This window comes from Labrus bergylta, chromosome 13 (genome assembly GCF_963930695.1).
Source record: "Labrus bergylta chromosome 13, fLabBer1.1, whole genome shotgun sequence".
Classification (NCBI taxonomy): domain Eukaryota; kingdom Metazoa; phylum Chordata; class Actinopteri; order Labriformes; family Labridae; genus Labrus; species Labrus bergylta.
The window spans coordinates 2,052,669-2,069,880 of NC_089207.1; the positions used below are offsets into that span (position 1 = coordinate 2,052,669).

Below are 17,212 nucleotides of genomic sequence, written 5' to 3' on the forward strand. Positions count from 1 at the left end.
TGCCCTTTTTGTACTGTACTGTCCTTCTGCGTAGTCCCTCAGACCAAACTGGTCTGGTGACTAACTAAAACGAAAGTTTAGGAATCCACTCTGCTGTAAGACTATAAGCCGTAGACTCTAAAGAAAACATTGCAGACGGAAACACAACATTCCTCGTTTTAAATCTTTCAAAAGAGAGCAGTCATGCTGCTGGTGTGAGCTCAGACCCTGCGATGGCACTTTTGGCAGATGTGAAGCCCAAGACTGAGGAAAAGGCAGGTACAGGGAGGCTGTCCTGGCCCGTTTTCCTGCTGGCTCTCACAGCTGTCACCTCCTCCTCTCTTTCAGCTTTGTCTCTGTACCAGCTGGTGTCTCTTCGAGCAGAGGTAGAGGAACTCAGATCAGAGGTCTGTCGCAGGAGAGTGGAGGCACGGGAGTCCAAACATGGAGCTCAGGTAAGACAAGGGAATTCCTGAACAACTAAACATTCCATCTGCACAAGATTGTAAAAGACATTTTGCGACTTATCTTTTTTTCCTGTTTTTTTGCCCAGACTGAAAAACTCAGCAGCAGGAGAAGCAGCCAAGAACCACCACACCAACCCGGGTCTCAACATCCTCCCACCATGATAAGGAAGAGAAGACTGGTTTCTGGAGGAGAGCCACACGGTAGGCTGAACAATAAGCTGATGATTTACCGTTTTTATGTAAACTGTAAAACACAGCTTCCTTTAGTTTGACAAAACTGCTGTGTTGTTTTACGGATTAACTGCTTCACATGCAAAAACAGTGTTGATATTGTCTTGTTAAGATATTGTTGTAATATACAGCCTTATTCTTAATTCAAGGAAAGATTGTTTATAGTTCAAAAACTGAGAGAACTACGTGTCATTGGCTTGTATGTTCACGCCTTCTCTGAACAGGAAAAACTGTTTCATTGGAAACAGCAAAGTGTGAGTTATTCATCAGCTTTGGGCGCTGACCACCTGAAAAAACAAGAAGTGTGATTCAGCGAGACTTTGAAAGCATCTATTAGTGCTCACTATTAACTGTGGTGTGAATGTTCTCGCTATCAGCTGAAGCTTTTAAACAGTCCCCTAGGGCGCAATATTTACAGTATACTGCTGGGGTGGCTGGCATTGTCGCCCTAAAAGGAAAAAAAGAAAAAATGGAGAAAGGGAAAGAAAGACAAATCCATCGAATAAGCTTAGTTTTAACATTCCTGTAATTTGTTTTTGTTACAGTATCTCAGCCTTGCCTGCAGTTGATGGCTAACAATAGCAGGAAAACCTTCAGCAAAGGTACAGTATGCCTCATCCAAGCAATGATAGTTTACAGTTTTGTTGAAGTGGATTTAATGCTGTTTCTATAAACATTTTAAAATGTCACTTTGTTTTCTTTAGATTTTGTAATTTTTTAAAGTTGAAGATAACGTAAAAATCTGATTTGATCATAGACACAAGTCTGCATGCCAGCCCGTATGATATTTGTAAACTGGTAAAAACCAATTTGTTTCTTTACGCGTTCAAATTTATAGTTTAATTGAAACTTGTTTTCAGGAAACTTTTCTGTAATAGTGATCATGTTCCTTAAATTAACAGTATTCAAGTAGTTTAAAGCCCTGCTGCTGTTTATCAAACTCATGGAAATCCTCTTCCAGTCCCATCAGTTGGTCTGAACTACAGCAACTTCAGTAGCTCTTTTGAAACCAAATGAACGTTGGGATCAATTGTTAAGGTATCATTTTTGGGCATGTCTTTTTATGAATTGTTTTTTTTTTTTAAATCAGAATTTACCGCCGAGCTTCACACAGGTATCCCCTGGCAGACTGGGCTGAGGAGAGGATCAGCCCTGGAGGTAGACGGGGACAGCGTTTTAGTCAGAGAGGCAGGCTTCTACTTTGTATACAGTCAGGTAGGTCTGTTTTTTCTTTTTATCCACAAGAGGGCGCTGCTAGCCTTTTTGGAAATCACCATGTTTGAAATAAGAAGAGAGCATGTCTACATGAATTGAAGGGGGTGTGGGGGGGCTCGAGTCAAGCAGGGAGTTAGTGAACAGACCTTGAAGAAAGGTCAGCTGTAGATATGAAAATGTAAATGTTACATGTAAATAAATGAAGCAGCAAATGTTAACATAATGATAAAACCCAATCCTTTGCCACACTTCATATGTAGATCTATCTCACTCTGTGTTTTTTTAATATGCTCAGGTCTTCTACATGGATGACTATTTTGCAATGGGTCATGTGGTGATCAGAAGGAAGAGGAATGTGGTTGGAAACGAGCCTCAGTATGTGATCCTGTTCCGCTGCATCCAGAATATGAGTTCAGACAACCCCTTTAACACCTGCTACACAGGAGGTAAGCCCGTGTTATTCTTTATGTGCAACTATGTTCAACCTTTTTTACAACAGCTGCTACAGAAGGTCAGTCAGGTCAGGGTGTTTCCTGTTTAGTCAAGCACCCAAGCAAGCATGTGTGTGAGAGTGTGTGTGTGTGTCATTAGTTTGGTATATGTGATAGCTATTTGTGGCGAGGAAATAATAAAAATGGCAGCTCAACACCTGAACCCATCCCTCAGGTATTGTCAAACTGGAGGCCGGGGACCACTTGGAGTTGCTGATTCCTCGCTCCACAGCCAAAGTGTCGCTGGGCGGGGAGGACACCTTTCTGGGCGCCATCAAACTGGTTTGATGTCACCTCATTTTGCACCACAAAAGACGCTTTTGCAGTTGGAGTGGAGGGAGCAAAGACACACACTTTTAGCATTGATCTTATGAATAAAAGTACCTTATAGCTACAGCAGTGGCAGCTGGTCATTGGAGGGCGCTAGGGCACCACCCAATCTCTCCCCTCAAGGAGACTGACAAACCTTCCATGAATACGATTTTTAGTTTTAGGCTATACATACATGTACAATTTTAAATGGCAAGGCAAATATTATGTAGTTATTATGTAAAATGTGCACTCTGCAATAAAAATAATAGATTAAAAATGTTCTACGTGTCTAAGGTCACTGATTGGTGACGTGTTTCTGGTCTTTGACGTTAGAATCCAGCGCTCTGGTGGTCCTCTGTTGACTCTCATTACAAGTTGCACATACACATTTCCTCTTCAATACAAGAAGAAGATTTTTTTTTTTGCTCAATATAAAGAACACTGGTCTGATACATCAATGTAATGCCATCCTTTGATTTGAAGTAACAACATCTTCGTCTTACTGATTGCAAATTCAGATGCAATAAAGTCACAAGAGATGACATCATCTGGAAGCTTGGAGGGTGTCGTTTCATTTACCGGCCACAAGACGGAAACGCTTCAGTGTGCAGAGAGAGAGCAATGAATGGTTGAGCAGGAACACTGGAAATAAGTGGCATAAGTTCCTATTTTTAGATAAAAGCAGATGAAGTCTGCATGTTCAAAGGAGCTGCTGCTCAATGAATGTGTAATGCCTGAAGCCCTCAGAGAAAACAGTAAAACATCTTCAGTTGATGATTTTTCAGTTTCTATTACATTAAGCTCGAGGCAAAGGGAGAGATGCACCTCTCTGAAGACAACACATCTTGGCCAATGAATAATAATTACTATTTTTCCATGGGCTTTCCATGCTTTTATAGAGACCATTCAGTGCATTCTAAGTATATGTGGTGATATTTCAGTACAATGTTTGATTGAGGCATATAGTATTCTATTTATTACAAGTTTGAAAAGTCCTGAAAAAAGTTTATCATTTAAACACAATCACAATCAAAATAAACAGGCCAAAACTGATTTTAGTTGTCTCTTGCAGAGTGGTCATTTCAACCTAAGACTTGCCCTGATAGGATGATTATTTAGATTATTTGACATGGGGTTAGTGCAAAATGATCAATGTTGATTTATATGCCCGAGAAATTGAGTTAAGGTAAATGTTTGTAAGCTGTTGCTTGACACAACAATACAAAAACAACAATAGCTGCTCAATGAACAAATCATACATCCTGGGGGAGTTAATGTGCCAGACAGATATTGTTTAATGGATTGCTGCTGGAAGGTTGCCGTTAAGAAGACATGATGTATCAAGGTATTTTCAATTGTTTCAAATGAGAAGGAGCCATGGGACAAGAGATTTTGTTTAACCTACATTGACCAAGACTTTTATACATTTCTGGATTGAGGTTCCCCCTGCCTGCAACACTGCTCAGTCCATTCTGCCCCTCGTACATACACACACTCGCACACACAGACTGACTGTCTGTCGGCCGGGGCAAAGAGTTAGACAAAGCTCAGTGGGTGGTCACTACTTCACCAGGCATTTTGCCCTCAGAGTCATGGCTCCATTTGACAAGAAGAGAGACACAAAGGGAGGGGGGGTTCTAAAATAGAAAGTAGAGAGAGAAAGATTTCAAAAAGACTTAATGGATAGAAGTTGCCATTAGTGGAAAAGCAAGCGGAAGAAAAGGTAGAGAGGGAGAGCCAGCCAGGCTTAGAGTACTACAGCCAATGGAAGTCAGAGGAGCTCTTTGATGATCTGGCAAACAGAGCGGCCGGCTGTACAAACACCAATCGAGAAGAAGGAGGAGGGTAAAAAGAGAAGAGGGGCAACACAGACCTCTCCTATAAATGTGTCAAGCATGATGCTTCCCCCCCTCCACACCAGAAATGTCTTTGTGCGGTGCCATGGTGACGGCTGGTGTGTTGGCGGAAGCTGATGTCATTGTGGGCTCGCCTCTCAAAAGAGAAACCAGCATCTGACCGGAGAATGAGGAAATGAGACCTGCTGTGTACACAAACTGGCACTGTGTGAACTTCACATACTCACACACGCGTGATGCTGCAAGTGAGCACACTCATAATATAAGACACAAGCCTATACATATCAAAGTAGACTTTAAAAAGCAGAAAGTCATCAGATCCACAATACATTTATGTTTCAGTATAAATTACGTTTTTCCATTATTTGAATTAAAATGTTGCTCATTGATCTCATTCTGGATCCGACAGGACAAGAGTCTAACGTTTTTAATTCATGTTAAACTAAGAACCAAAGTGTGTATACAGTGTTGAGACTCCATCTTATTTCATTCAGACCAATCTTAATCCTAAAACCTAAAAGTGTGCATCCTACGGAGTTGTAGTGAAACGCCATCAGTTAAATTGGACCTGATCATAGGACAATTTTGTATATTGGAAATATTCAGAGGATACACGACCTCTAAAATCAAGATCATAAGCAAGTCTAAATTAAAAAAGGAGAGGTCGCATGAGCGATAAACATTTTTTCTCTCTCTCTCTCTCTCTCTCTCTCTCTCTCTCTCTCTCTCTTTGTCTCTGCAGAGTTTTATCAGTAAAACCCCTTTTCTAAAGCAGAACAAAAGGATACATGGGGGGGGTGCAGGGTTGAGATAGCAAGCAGTATAGTCCTCTTGAACAGGTAAAAAATAAAGCCACAGTAACCTTTACTTTGACCTTTTACCACCAAAATTGTATCTGACAATATGTGAGTCCAGGGTGTTTAGATCAAATTTGGAAATATTCCCTGCAGGCATTTCTTCAAATAAAGGATGGGATCATTTGACCCTTTGGGTTAATTAAAAGTCATCAGCTCATTAAAGTGATTCCATTAAGACAGGCGTATGAATAATGTGAACTGTGCATTTTAATTCTTGAGTTTTAACCTGCAAATGCATTTTTTTAGAGGTCACAGTGACCTTTGACAACCAAGGGCAGCCTTAGCGTTTGTGCTAAATTCAAACATGTCCACCAAGAGTTCCTGTGATGCCAGGTTCACAACAATGGGATGGACGGACAGACAGACAGAATGCCTCAAACCAGAGCTATTCCTGCTGCTTAGACAAAAACAAGATCTTTCCATAGGCTCAGTCTTTAGTCCTGAAAAGATAAACAGAATCATTTCTCCAGACAGTAAACAGAATTTCCTCCCAGGCGGATAAAAAAAATCAAGATTTTCTACAACTGAATCCCATTTATTACAGAATATGTGTCCTGCTTGGTGGAAGATGGAGTATATTCTCTGGAATCATCCAGCCCAGTCCCTTGGAGTTTCCTTTTTTTCTCCTGTTTTTCAGACTGCTGCACTGGTGTTAAAAGTGGATATTAGCTTCTCTGTGTCCCCATCTGTCCTTTCATTCCCTCCCTCCTCCCTCCATCTCTCTCTGTCTGGGAGCTTTAGGACAGGTTTGACTGATGACAGTGGCCAAAAGGTGATCCCTGAATCCTGATTATAAAACCCAGCTTGCTCCTTTTTTCTGCAGACATACACACCCAAACACACACTACAGCTTTTGCAAGATGGCTTATAATCACAAATGCACCAACACACACTTATATGCACATGTGCACTTTGATTGCCTTTCCTTAATTCTGTAAAAATGTACAGCAGTCACTCGCTGTGCCTCGGTGTACTACAAGGTTGTTCCGTGTACGTTCTCCTCTAGTATTTAGGGATTACTTTGATCTGCTGCAGTCAGCCCAAAGTAATCAGGCTGATCCAGAGCCCTGCAGCTGAACTGGCAGAAGCACCGAGTGGATTTCTCATTGAAGTGAGGATTTGGTTTATCAACAAACTGGATTGTGCCATCCGTTACTCCAAAGTCTAAACACCATGTTTTGCACTAACTTGCCATTCTGTTAGGTTGTTAATAGATTCAGCTGGAGGCGACACTAATTATTTCTGATCTCAAAAACGTGACAGAGATTTATTTGTTTACAACAGCGTTAACGTTAAAGTAGATTTGGTTTAGTTTCTTTCTCTCCTGACAACATAGTATCTGCAGGAAAATAAGCTGATCTATAATTCATATGGTTCTGCCTCTGCCTAGAATCAAACTTATGATGAAACACCAGCCGTTAAAATCTACATGTGTGCTAGGAAGAGTAAGAGCAGATTTTCAAGTTGTGTCTGTTTGAGCTCTTCTTGATAAATCTTGCTTTTTTTTTTACTCGTCCTTCTTCTCAAGGACATCAGTCTATTACCGAGGAGAAGTGGAACATCAAATGAATGAGAGGAAGATTTTGGTTTGCCATATTCTACCCCCCCTGCCCTGTCTCTCTCCATCTCCCGACTCCCACTCTGTGCTCAGCATCTGCTCCAAGATGGAGATTTGGAAAACAATCACAATGCAAAAAAAAAAAAAATGTGTCTCAGTTTGTTTTTGAGAAATCCTAAAATGCCACCCCCCCCCCCCCCACACACAATCCCCTATCACATAATGTATGGGCTAATGAATCTGATAGACCTGGAGTGGACTACTGATAAGGGATCACGTAATTGATTGTAATTCATATTAAGGGGCCCAGGTGGCACCCACAGAAAAGTCAGATGATGATCAAAAATGATTCAATATGATCCTCTAGAGACCATGAGTATGGTATGGCAGTTGATCCGATAGTCGCTGCAATATCAATCTCCAAAACCAATATGTCAACCTCATATAGTGATGCTAGAGACAGAGTCAGGGTCTCAAACAAGTCCATAGGGGTCTTTCCTTGAGATCATGTTTGCCTGTGTGTCCAATCAAATAATAATGAAACTATTTCAGTCTGGAACAAAGTCGTAGAGTGATTAATCAAACAACATTGCAAAATCTAGAGACCCACCTGTTAGCATGGGTGAAAATTAAATTAAGATTTACTTTATTGATCCCCACAAGGGGAAATTCTGTTTTTACACTCTGTAAGTCATGCAACACACACATAGGCTGTGTGGACATGCACTAATGGAGGGATGTCAGGGTGGGGGGGGTGGGGTGGGGGGGGGGGTTTGGTGCCTTGCTCAGGGGCACCAGTGCTCATCAGGTGATCTGGCACCTCTCCAGCTACCAGACCAACTTCCAGATTTGGTCAGCACTGGGACTTGAACTGGTGACCATCCAATTGGTGGATGGTTGGACTGAGCTACTGCTGCCCCCAAAGATCAAGCAGTGCCGGGTTAAGCGTCTGGCTTGAGGACACTACGACTAGCTGAAGGAGGTGATCAAACTCTCAACCTTGAGGTTGAAAGACAAACACCGTACCAACTTAGCCACGGCCACGACGGCCATTAGATCTGAACCCACGACCGCTGCAACGACGACTATAGCATATGTACACAGTGCATGTGACATATTGCTGCTAGGCTACCCAGCGCCCATAAACAGATGACAGTTCTTTCTAAACCAACTTTGCTACTAGATTTCTTCATGCATTTTCACAACCAGCCGGTGATTATTAGGAACAGAGAAGACGAGGTTGGGTGATGAAGGGATGAGAGAAAAGGAGGGTGAGGCACCTATAGGGGCTTCTTCTTACTCTGCACATCTGCTACTACGCACCACTTTTTTGTCCTCCTGTTTGCACTATATGGATTCACTTTGGGCCTATTGTTGGGAGTGTTTGGTTCTCCTCCCCCAACTCACAACTCACACACACTCTATGCAGGCGCTGTGTCACTCCTTCCCACCAGCTGCTCACGTGATAAACAGTTCAAATTAGAGATTTAAACTCCTGCCTCACTCTCTTTCTTTTTCTTCTCTCACAAACTCCTAAATCTCTCGCTCTCTCTCTCTCACTGACTTAGGCTCTCTCTCCCTTCCAACTACTCCCCCTTCATTCACCCAAACTGGCACACTCTCTCTCTCTCTCTCTATCTCTCTCTCTCTCTCTCTCTGATGGGATGTCAGTGGAGGATTTCAGCCTATGGGTGTAGATGCAGAGGGACTTGGGAGTTGTTTTCTTTCTTGCTTGTTTCTCTCTTTTCTGAGTGTTGCAGATATTTGCAGCTGAGCCTAGATTGTCTCTGGATGTTATTTTGCAGCTGGAAAGAAAGCATCAAGAACTACAGAGGAGATGTTACAGTGAGGTACAGTGCCACTTGTCTCCAGATTGTCTGCTAATTTTGTTTCAACTGTCTGAAATGAATTAAGTTTCTCCATCACATCAGGCGTGATAACAACATATGATCACTCGCAAATAGTTGGGAGATGATTTTGAGTGATTTTTCTTTGCATGAGTGTGCTTCAATATGTCCTCTGTCTGCTCGCATTCTGCCTTATTTATTTTCCAGGGGAAAGACCTTTTCTTCTGCTTTTAACGGCTACTTTCTTTGTTCACTGTCTGCAGACTGGCCTTTGTTTCTTTCTCTCTTTTTTTTTGCCCTGTCTTGCATGCTGTTGTTTGCCCTGAGACGCTGCATGTGTCCCGGCTGGCAGCGCAGAAAAAGGGCAGAACAGGTTTGTTGGCTTGTTCACTGCGCACACAAAACACACTCTCCTGCAAAATTAAGCCTCTGGCGTACTTGATGTCAGTTGGGAATTGTCTCACTTTCAAAGGACCTTTGGGTGGCTTTCATCCAAACCCCCATGAGTTTGGGTGAGGTGTACAGTGTGTACCTGAATGTGTGTCAGTGTTTATACAGAAAAAAAGACAAGGAAGGAGTGACAGAAAAAGTTAATATAAGGAAATCGAGACCCTGACAGAAGAATTGTTGTGAAAAGCAGTAAGGTGGAAAAAGAGGAAAACGTATTTTGCAGTCTGTACAACTTCTTTATGCTTGATGTGACAGAACATCCCAGAGTAACTGACAAGAGCATAACTCTGCCTGTGTCACCCCACAAAACTCAGCTTTTGTTTCACAGGGGCTCACAGATGGGCTCATTCAGACCACTGGGAGTCTACCCATCCAAGTGTGTGTGTGTGTGGGGGGGATGGACTTGTTAGTGCTAAAGCCTTAGGGTGATATTATAACTGTTAAACACTGAAAAACAATTAATGGCAGTAAAATGGAGTCCAAGGAGGACCAGGCATTTCAGTCGTGTGTGTGTGTGTGTGTGTGTGTGTGTGTGTGTGTGTGTGTGTGTGTGTCTTACACCCATCTGTCCTCCTGTTCAGCCAGATTGTGGGCCTCAGAGTGTGCCAGCGCTGCGTGGAGGTATCACTATCTTTTTAAACAGAAAGATTATCTGAACCACACGGTTCCATCTTGTCATTTTCCAGCGGTTACCCTCTCTGGCTTTGTCGTTCTTTTTTCATTTTTCTCTTCTTTTGCAACACGGCAGAGCATGCTGTGTTGGTCTGTGGGTGTAGTCAGCAAGTGGCTAATGTCTGAAAGCTGTAGTCTGTCTGTCTATTACAGGACGCAGCCCAGTCCCCTGTAATGTGGTCAGCTGTTGAGCCAAACGGTCCAAGAGTTAGTCACCACCCTCCCTGATAATTATGGGTTGATTTATGAACTGGCGAGGATGATGGTGAAGATCAGGAGGGGGGAGGGGGGTGCAAAGACTTTTCCTTGCAAAAAAAAATCTTTCTGATGGATTTGCTGCTGTCAGGGCTCCAGAGGTGTTCGAGGAATATACAGCCCCCTCCTACTGTTTCACTCATGTAAAGCAGCCCCCTGGCTGTGTAAGAATGCTGAGTTCCTGCGGCTTTAGCAAGATTTAAATGCTGCCTTTTGGGTTAGGGTTATGATTAAGGAGGGAAATACTTGTCTAAAGAGAGGACTGTGAGGAAGCGCGGTGAGGAAAGTCGCACAGCTGCACGATATCCAGAGACGGACTAGAAAAGACACCAAACACCTGTAACCTGGAATATTTCTGTAGAATTCCATTTTGTTAATGAAATAAGCCATGGGCCTTCTGTCAGTCAGATCCTTTGTCTATATGTTTGATATCTAACAGCCAAACTGTCCATTAGCTGATCTATTCTTAAATGGCGCTGGTCGGTTTTCCACGATCACTGGATTTCCTATATGCAACTCGTTTAATGGGTCAAGACCCCCCTTACCCTCTCTCTTCTTACCCTTTCGACCCTTCGTCTACATACACACAGACAGAGTGTAGATGGATGCATTTCATGTGCCTGACGTCAGAGAGCAGACAGCTCACAGCCGCACAGAAGTGGGGATGGGAGAGGATTAAGAGGGTTACCACTCATCTGGGGAAGCCACATATTTGTTCCACACACAAATCTGATTAGCACAAATTGTAATCCACACCAATATGTGCCATTTATAATTGCTTAGCATGTGACAGATGTCTCTCATTTGTGACTTCAAATGTGGCATATCTATACGTGTTAATGTTTGAAGTTACTGTTAGTTTCAATTTTAGGATTTATTAGTCTGTATCATTAAATAAGTATGTCAAGTTATCTGAGATTAATATTTTACTGTGAAACTATTTCTGATTGGCCAACAGCAAAGCTTCTGTACTGTAAAGATATAAAACAGAAATATTTCTTCAAAATAAAAACAGAACTATAGTTATTTTAAATTCACTTTGTCGTCTTTTTATCCTACACTATTATCTGTCAAAAAATTGCTCGCTATATTTTATCAACAATATTACTTTACAAACGTTTCTTTGTGGTACTTACTGTCAGGTTGTATTTTGAATTAAGTAAGGTAATAAAACGAATAATTTGTTTTTTATTTGATCTTTTACTACAGTAGACTTAATATTCTTTTTGTTTGAAATCAAATTTGACAGAGTAAATGAAAAAGTCCAAAGCTGAGAATCAGAGCTTTTCAGAAGGAATCAACATGGAAACATGAAATAAACAGGAGATGTAATCCATGACCTTACTCATCAGCATTTTTCCATCTTCCTATATGTCTCAGGTGTCTGCCTGAGCTGTAAAATGACCCTGAAATGAAGATGAAATCCAAGACTATTCATATGAGTGTGGCCCATGGGACCGGGCAGTTGGCCGACTCAAACAGCAGCTAAAGCTACTGACAGGTGGCGGGCAGCACGGCTGGCAGCAGCATGCTATTTGGGAGTGGAACACTTCCAGAAGGCTAAGATTAAATCTAAACCTTTGGCCTGAGATCCCCCCCCCCCCCCCCCCCCCCCCCTCTATCTGATGAAACAATATCATCAGAGCAGAGTGCATGGGTTCAGTACTAAACAGGTGGGCCGGCTAACACAAAGGTTGGCTAAGCCCTATATGATACTAGTTTTTGTCAGAGTGGGGCGGGGGGGGGGAGGAGGGTGTTCCTCATATGATCCTCATCTTTCTATAGAAGACTTCCTCACATTAATGCAGGCTTGCCGCCTCTGGCATGTGACTTGTGGCCTTGTAGACTTTGTTTCCCTTCCAGAGCTACTATTGGACACCATGTCTATGTCAGGGTCGGTGTCTGGGCTTGCCAGGACTTGCCTCGGCTACATGCATACACATGTGGACGTAAACATGTATGGTTTGTCGGCTGTTTGTACCCTGAACTTAGATGGGCATTTTGCAAAAACTGAGGTAGAGCAAATGACGCTGAAATTTGTGCTTGCAGAGAGTGAAAAAGAGCACTTGGTAAGTATAGGTACTTGAATTTTATGACGGTAATTTTGTCAGTAGGAGTGGGAGCTGAAATGACATGACAGAGGAAGATGCCAAAGGTCTTCTCAGAAAAAGGTAGGAGGAATTTAAAAAAACAAAAAAAGAGAAGAGGGACAGAGATAGCGCACATAAAGCAGATGGTGCTCTCCCCTTTTTGGAATGTTTGTGAGGACAGGTGCATTAAATGTAAACGCCTGACTGCTCCCATCAAGCCTCTAACACACACACAAACACACATGCACACACAGACCCTCCTCCTTGCACACAAACACTTGTCCACCTACCAGGTTATCTTGCCAGCAGCTCAATAGTGTGTATTAGAGTGCTGAGTATGAGCCCATCTGTAGAGCCATGCAAATGATACGAACAGAAGCGGTTCATTCCCTTCCCATTCCCTTTAAAAAACACGGCTTTGATCGGTCTGAGATGCCATGGGGGGGAGCTTAGGCTGAGATGAAACATAACATCTAGCTGTGATGTTTTTCTGCTTGATTTCAAACATGTCATCATTCACATTCAACCCTAATAAAATTAGGTCAATGGTTAATGGGGCATGATGCCCCCCCCCCCCCAACAATGCTATGATACTATCCCATGTACAACTATACGCTAAGCTTCTACAGATACCTGTCAGTGAGAGAGATGGATGAAAGGGTAAGGCATGAAGTAAATAGTTGAGAGGATTGGATTGCTCGTGAAATGTGGTGAAGGAGAGGAGAGAAATCAAGGTGAGGGGGTAATGTTCATGGAGAAAGAGGAAATAAACTGTCAGTTCGTCTCATGGTATTTGCTGCTCATTTCTGAAACTACAGATAAGAGTTCTGGAGAGAGGGTTGAGCATCATCTCAAGCTATTTGTGGAGGAAATTGCTTTGAATCCCTTTTCACCGGTATGTGCTCTAAACCACTAAATTCATGCCCCCCCCATGCCTTCATTTCAAGAATTTATACACCCTCAAATGTATCTATCTCACCTTTCTTTCTGTGTTCTGACTTTGACTCCATTTTCCACTTCTACGTATCCTTTTTATTTGCCTAATGGCCTGATTCTAGTGTAGAGGCAGCCAGGTCAGCTCAACTGTAGAGTACAACCAGATTCAGGGTAACAGTGTGCAGGGAAATGGGAGTCAATGATGCAATGTGCATAACAACAAGATCATAGCAAGCAAATTCAACAAATTTTCAAGAGGAATTGGCTGCCTTAAAAAATTACACAGTTAAGCCGATTTAGTGAATTGCATGCCCCTGCAAGTGCAACACATAAAAAGCTGCAGCTTCAGTGGAGACTGGGTCGGCATAAACTGTCATCTATGACTACTGGAATTACTGCAAAAGTCAGAGTTCATAGCAAAATTAAGGAAAGGGTTGTGGAAAATAATGAATGATTGCTTATGATTAGTATTAACAGTCAAGATCAGAAATGGACGGAGGATACACAGTTGTTGCATATTATATGTGTCTGGCCCAGATTGTTAATATTGACTCTCTCTCCCTTTATTAAAGCCAATCTCAAAACTCATTCTTTTTAAAATGGCATATTGTGTTTTATCATTATCCATCCTGTAACTCAAATGCTCTTCACAATGTTTTTCTACTCTTTTAACTTATAACTCTATATTAATTGTATCGTTTAATTGATAGTTTGTTGTTTTTATCACTGCTTTGTAAGGTGACCTTGCGGGCTTTGAAAGGAACCTTTAAATAAAATGTAGGCTATTATTATTTTTATGCAAACCATTGAAATGATTAATGAAGCAAATAATTAAATAAATAATCTGGTTATCTGGATCTGTATGTCCACCACAACCGTTTACAGGGCAGCTAACAGTCAACAGAACAAAATAAACAAGTAGCTCAGGATGAGTCAAAGGGGTTGGCCTATTTATTAATAATAATAATAATAATAATAATAATAATAATAATAATAATAATAATAATAATAAATTAGATTTAAGACGCTTTGAAAGGAAACAACAAAAAACAAAGCAAAAACTAAGAGAACAATATAACAAAGAAGTAGTGTTGAGGGAACACTGAATGTGTGGTCACTACACTCCAATCAAAACCAACAACAACAACAACAACAACAACAACAACAACAATAACAACACTTCAACCATAAACAAGAAATAAGTCAAATCCTGTACCTTATTGGCCAGCTGGAACCAGGCTGCTTCTGTTCAGGACTGATTTTATGGATATTTTATTTGCGTTTCATATTAAAACTCCATGTCGTATAACCTATTTGGGGATTTGTTCCTTTGTCCTCTTTTCGACAGTTTAGCGTCTTCCTGAAATTATTTTAAAATTTCCCGCCTAATTTCGATCACTACATGGACTGAACCACTTGAAGTGGCTGGGGGACATTTAGGTTGGTACCACTGCAGCAGCTGTTTACTGTAGACCACCGGTGGTAGGCTATATTGCAAATTAATCGGTATAAAAGATGTACAATTATTTTTTTTAATCTGCTCGCCGTATTGAAAATATTTTAAAAGGGGATTAATTTTGTAGTTTTTACATAGTCCTAAGTAAAAACTACATTCCATACAGAAAGCTGGTGGGCATTATTTTAGAACATTATTAAATATATGTCGGTGTGTATCATCAAGGGTAACGTTTCATATTAATGGATGGCAATAGAAGATGGAATAACTGGACAAACTGACGGCAGGGTGATGGAAAGTAGTTGCTGTCTGCCCTTTCTACCGGTGTTACGGTTTAAAACGTGACCATGTTAACTGGTGCTTTTCAAACCGAATGCGTCCGCGTGGTTGTCATACTGTAGTTATTTACACCTCAGGAAAGCCTCTTGGGTGTTTTTTTTAATGTAGGGTCAAAGTACTCATCAGATATGACATTTAGTACTACTCTTTCCGTGTTCAACATCTGGTGTAACTATGACAACCACAGACGTATTCGGTTGAGAGTCGACAGTTAACACGGTCACACTTTACACTATCACCTACGCGGCGGCGCGATCCACGGAGCAAGAACGAGCAGCCAGGGGAAAGTAGCCTATAAAAAAAGGTTAAATTGGACATAAGGTGAGAATACTGATAACTCGATGGGCGCCAGCAAAAACGCGCCCCTTTTACCATGAAGAAAAGTATATTGTTGCCGTTGTATAACTACCATAGTCATTTAATGCGAACACAACTATGCTAGCGGAAAGTAAGGCTACCAAGATGCTAACGTTAGCTAAACGTTTATGCTAATGTAAAGTGGAAGACAACAGGACACTAACAAGGTCAGTAAAAAGTTATTAGCTTTCACAGGAGGAGGAATGTTTGACTGACCAAAATGTGGCTTTCAGATATGAGGGACAAAAAATGACTAAAGTATAAGTAAATAAATGTTGGGAGAAATGCATACAATAATGTATAATTAAATAAATGCATCAATAAATCTATAAATGCTGAAAACAATACGTCAATGAATAAATAATACACTTTGTTAATGAAAAAGTCTATTTATATATTTGTACATGTATTTATTCATTTATTAGCGTATTTCTACAGTTATATATGCATCAATGCATACATTTCCACATTAATTGAGTTATTAATTTATTTCCGTATTTTTACATTTATACATCTATTTATTTCTGTGTCCAGGTCATAAGAGGAAAAGTATTTATGTAAATTTGCTTCTGTCTGTTTTTCAAAATTGACCAATCCTACTTCAGTAATGTTAGGACGGCCCACTTAATTTACATATTTACTTTTCCTTGTACAACATGGACACAGAAATACATAAATATATGAATATATATATTTATATATTATTTTTATTTGAATTGTTGCATTTATTTATATAATATTTATATATGTTTATTGATGCATTTATTAAATTATAAATTTATTTATACATTATTATATGCATTTCTTCCAATATTTATTTATTTATTTATACTTTAGTCATTTGTTGTCCCTCATATTCAGATGTAGAAAATAAGTTTTTTGTTAAAATTAAAAGATTAAAAATGTCTATCAGTTATGCCTTAAAAGTCAGAATAATACATCAGTCCTGACTTGTATATGGAAACTAGGCTGGGAAGCAAAAACCTGTTACTTTATTGTTGGTTGGGTGAGCCTATCATTAATTAGGCTATGCCAGAAGCAACAGAAAGATTAGGAATGAGAGGCGTTGGGGTTGATACAGACAGATGGAGAGATTTTCTAGGAGAAATTGCTGGAAGCTAATTAAAAACCAAATGATGTGTGGAAAGGTGTGACAGAGGATCCCTATCCATTTCCAAAGTACACCCCTCTGTATTCTCATTTCTTCGAAGATGTATATGAGAGCCATATCCTCCATGTTTGTTATGTCTGTCAAGTAGATGTTTTTTTTTCTAGCCCTAATGCATCTCCCTGTGACTCTTTTAAGATCTGCTCCTCTTCTGCCATGTGGGTGACTAGCTGCAGGTGGATGCCTCATTCCTGCAGGGGAAAAGTAAAGAAGGAGGGAGAGGAAATGTTAAAGGGATATTTTAAATATGAAAACAGCAGGGTCTTGAGTGGATAGTAAAATGGTTTAAATTTGGCAGTGATGAACATCTTAAGTCAGTGGAGGAGGGCATGCTGTGAAAAGAATTGTGGACAGTCGGGGGGGGGGGGGGCTCGTGATTGAATAAAAGAGGGTTTCAGACATGGGTGTTGGTGCGTGTAAGTGTGTGTCTTTGTTTGATTTGTCCCTCAGTGACCAGATTTTCCTCCCCCCTTTCCAAGGTCAACATGGGGATTATTAGCAGTGAGGCGGCATAGTGATGATGATGGTGGTCATTAACTATTCATCACCTCACACTACACTGCAGAGACAAGTGTTTGGACTCTTGTGTGTGAGTCTAACACATCTGTGTGTCAACATTTAGGCTTTGTATGTGTTGTGTTTGATCTGCGCTTGCCTTTAAAAGAGACAGGTGGCT

At 40.9% G+C, this 17,212-nt stretch overlaps 2 protein-coding genes across 2 annotated transcripts in view; both read left to right on the forward strand.

Annotated features, from left to right (window-relative positions):
• On the forward strand, positions 1-2,993 carry tnfsf13b (TNF superfamily member 13b). Its single transcript, XM_020653452.3, has 6 exons — positions 1-434; positions 533-647; positions 1,223-1,279; positions 1,768-1,892; positions 2,188-2,338; positions 2,559-2,993. The coding sequence occupies exons 1-6, from the start codon at positions 213-215 to the stop codon at positions 2,669-2,671; spliced, it is 783 nt and encodes a 260-aa protein (XP_020509108.1). The 5' UTR covers positions 1-212; the 3' UTR covers positions 2,672-2,993.
• A 5,696-nt stretch (positions 2,994-8,689) lies between these two features.
• myo16 (myosin XVI) overlaps positions 8,690-17,212 on the forward strand; it is a 119,123-nt gene continuing 110,600 nt past the window's right edge. The window contains exon 1 of the mRNA XM_065961995.1: positions 8,690-8,816. The gene's annotated coding sequence lies outside the window, so the exon portion shown is untranslated. The remainder of the gene's footprint in view (positions 8,817-17,212) is intronic.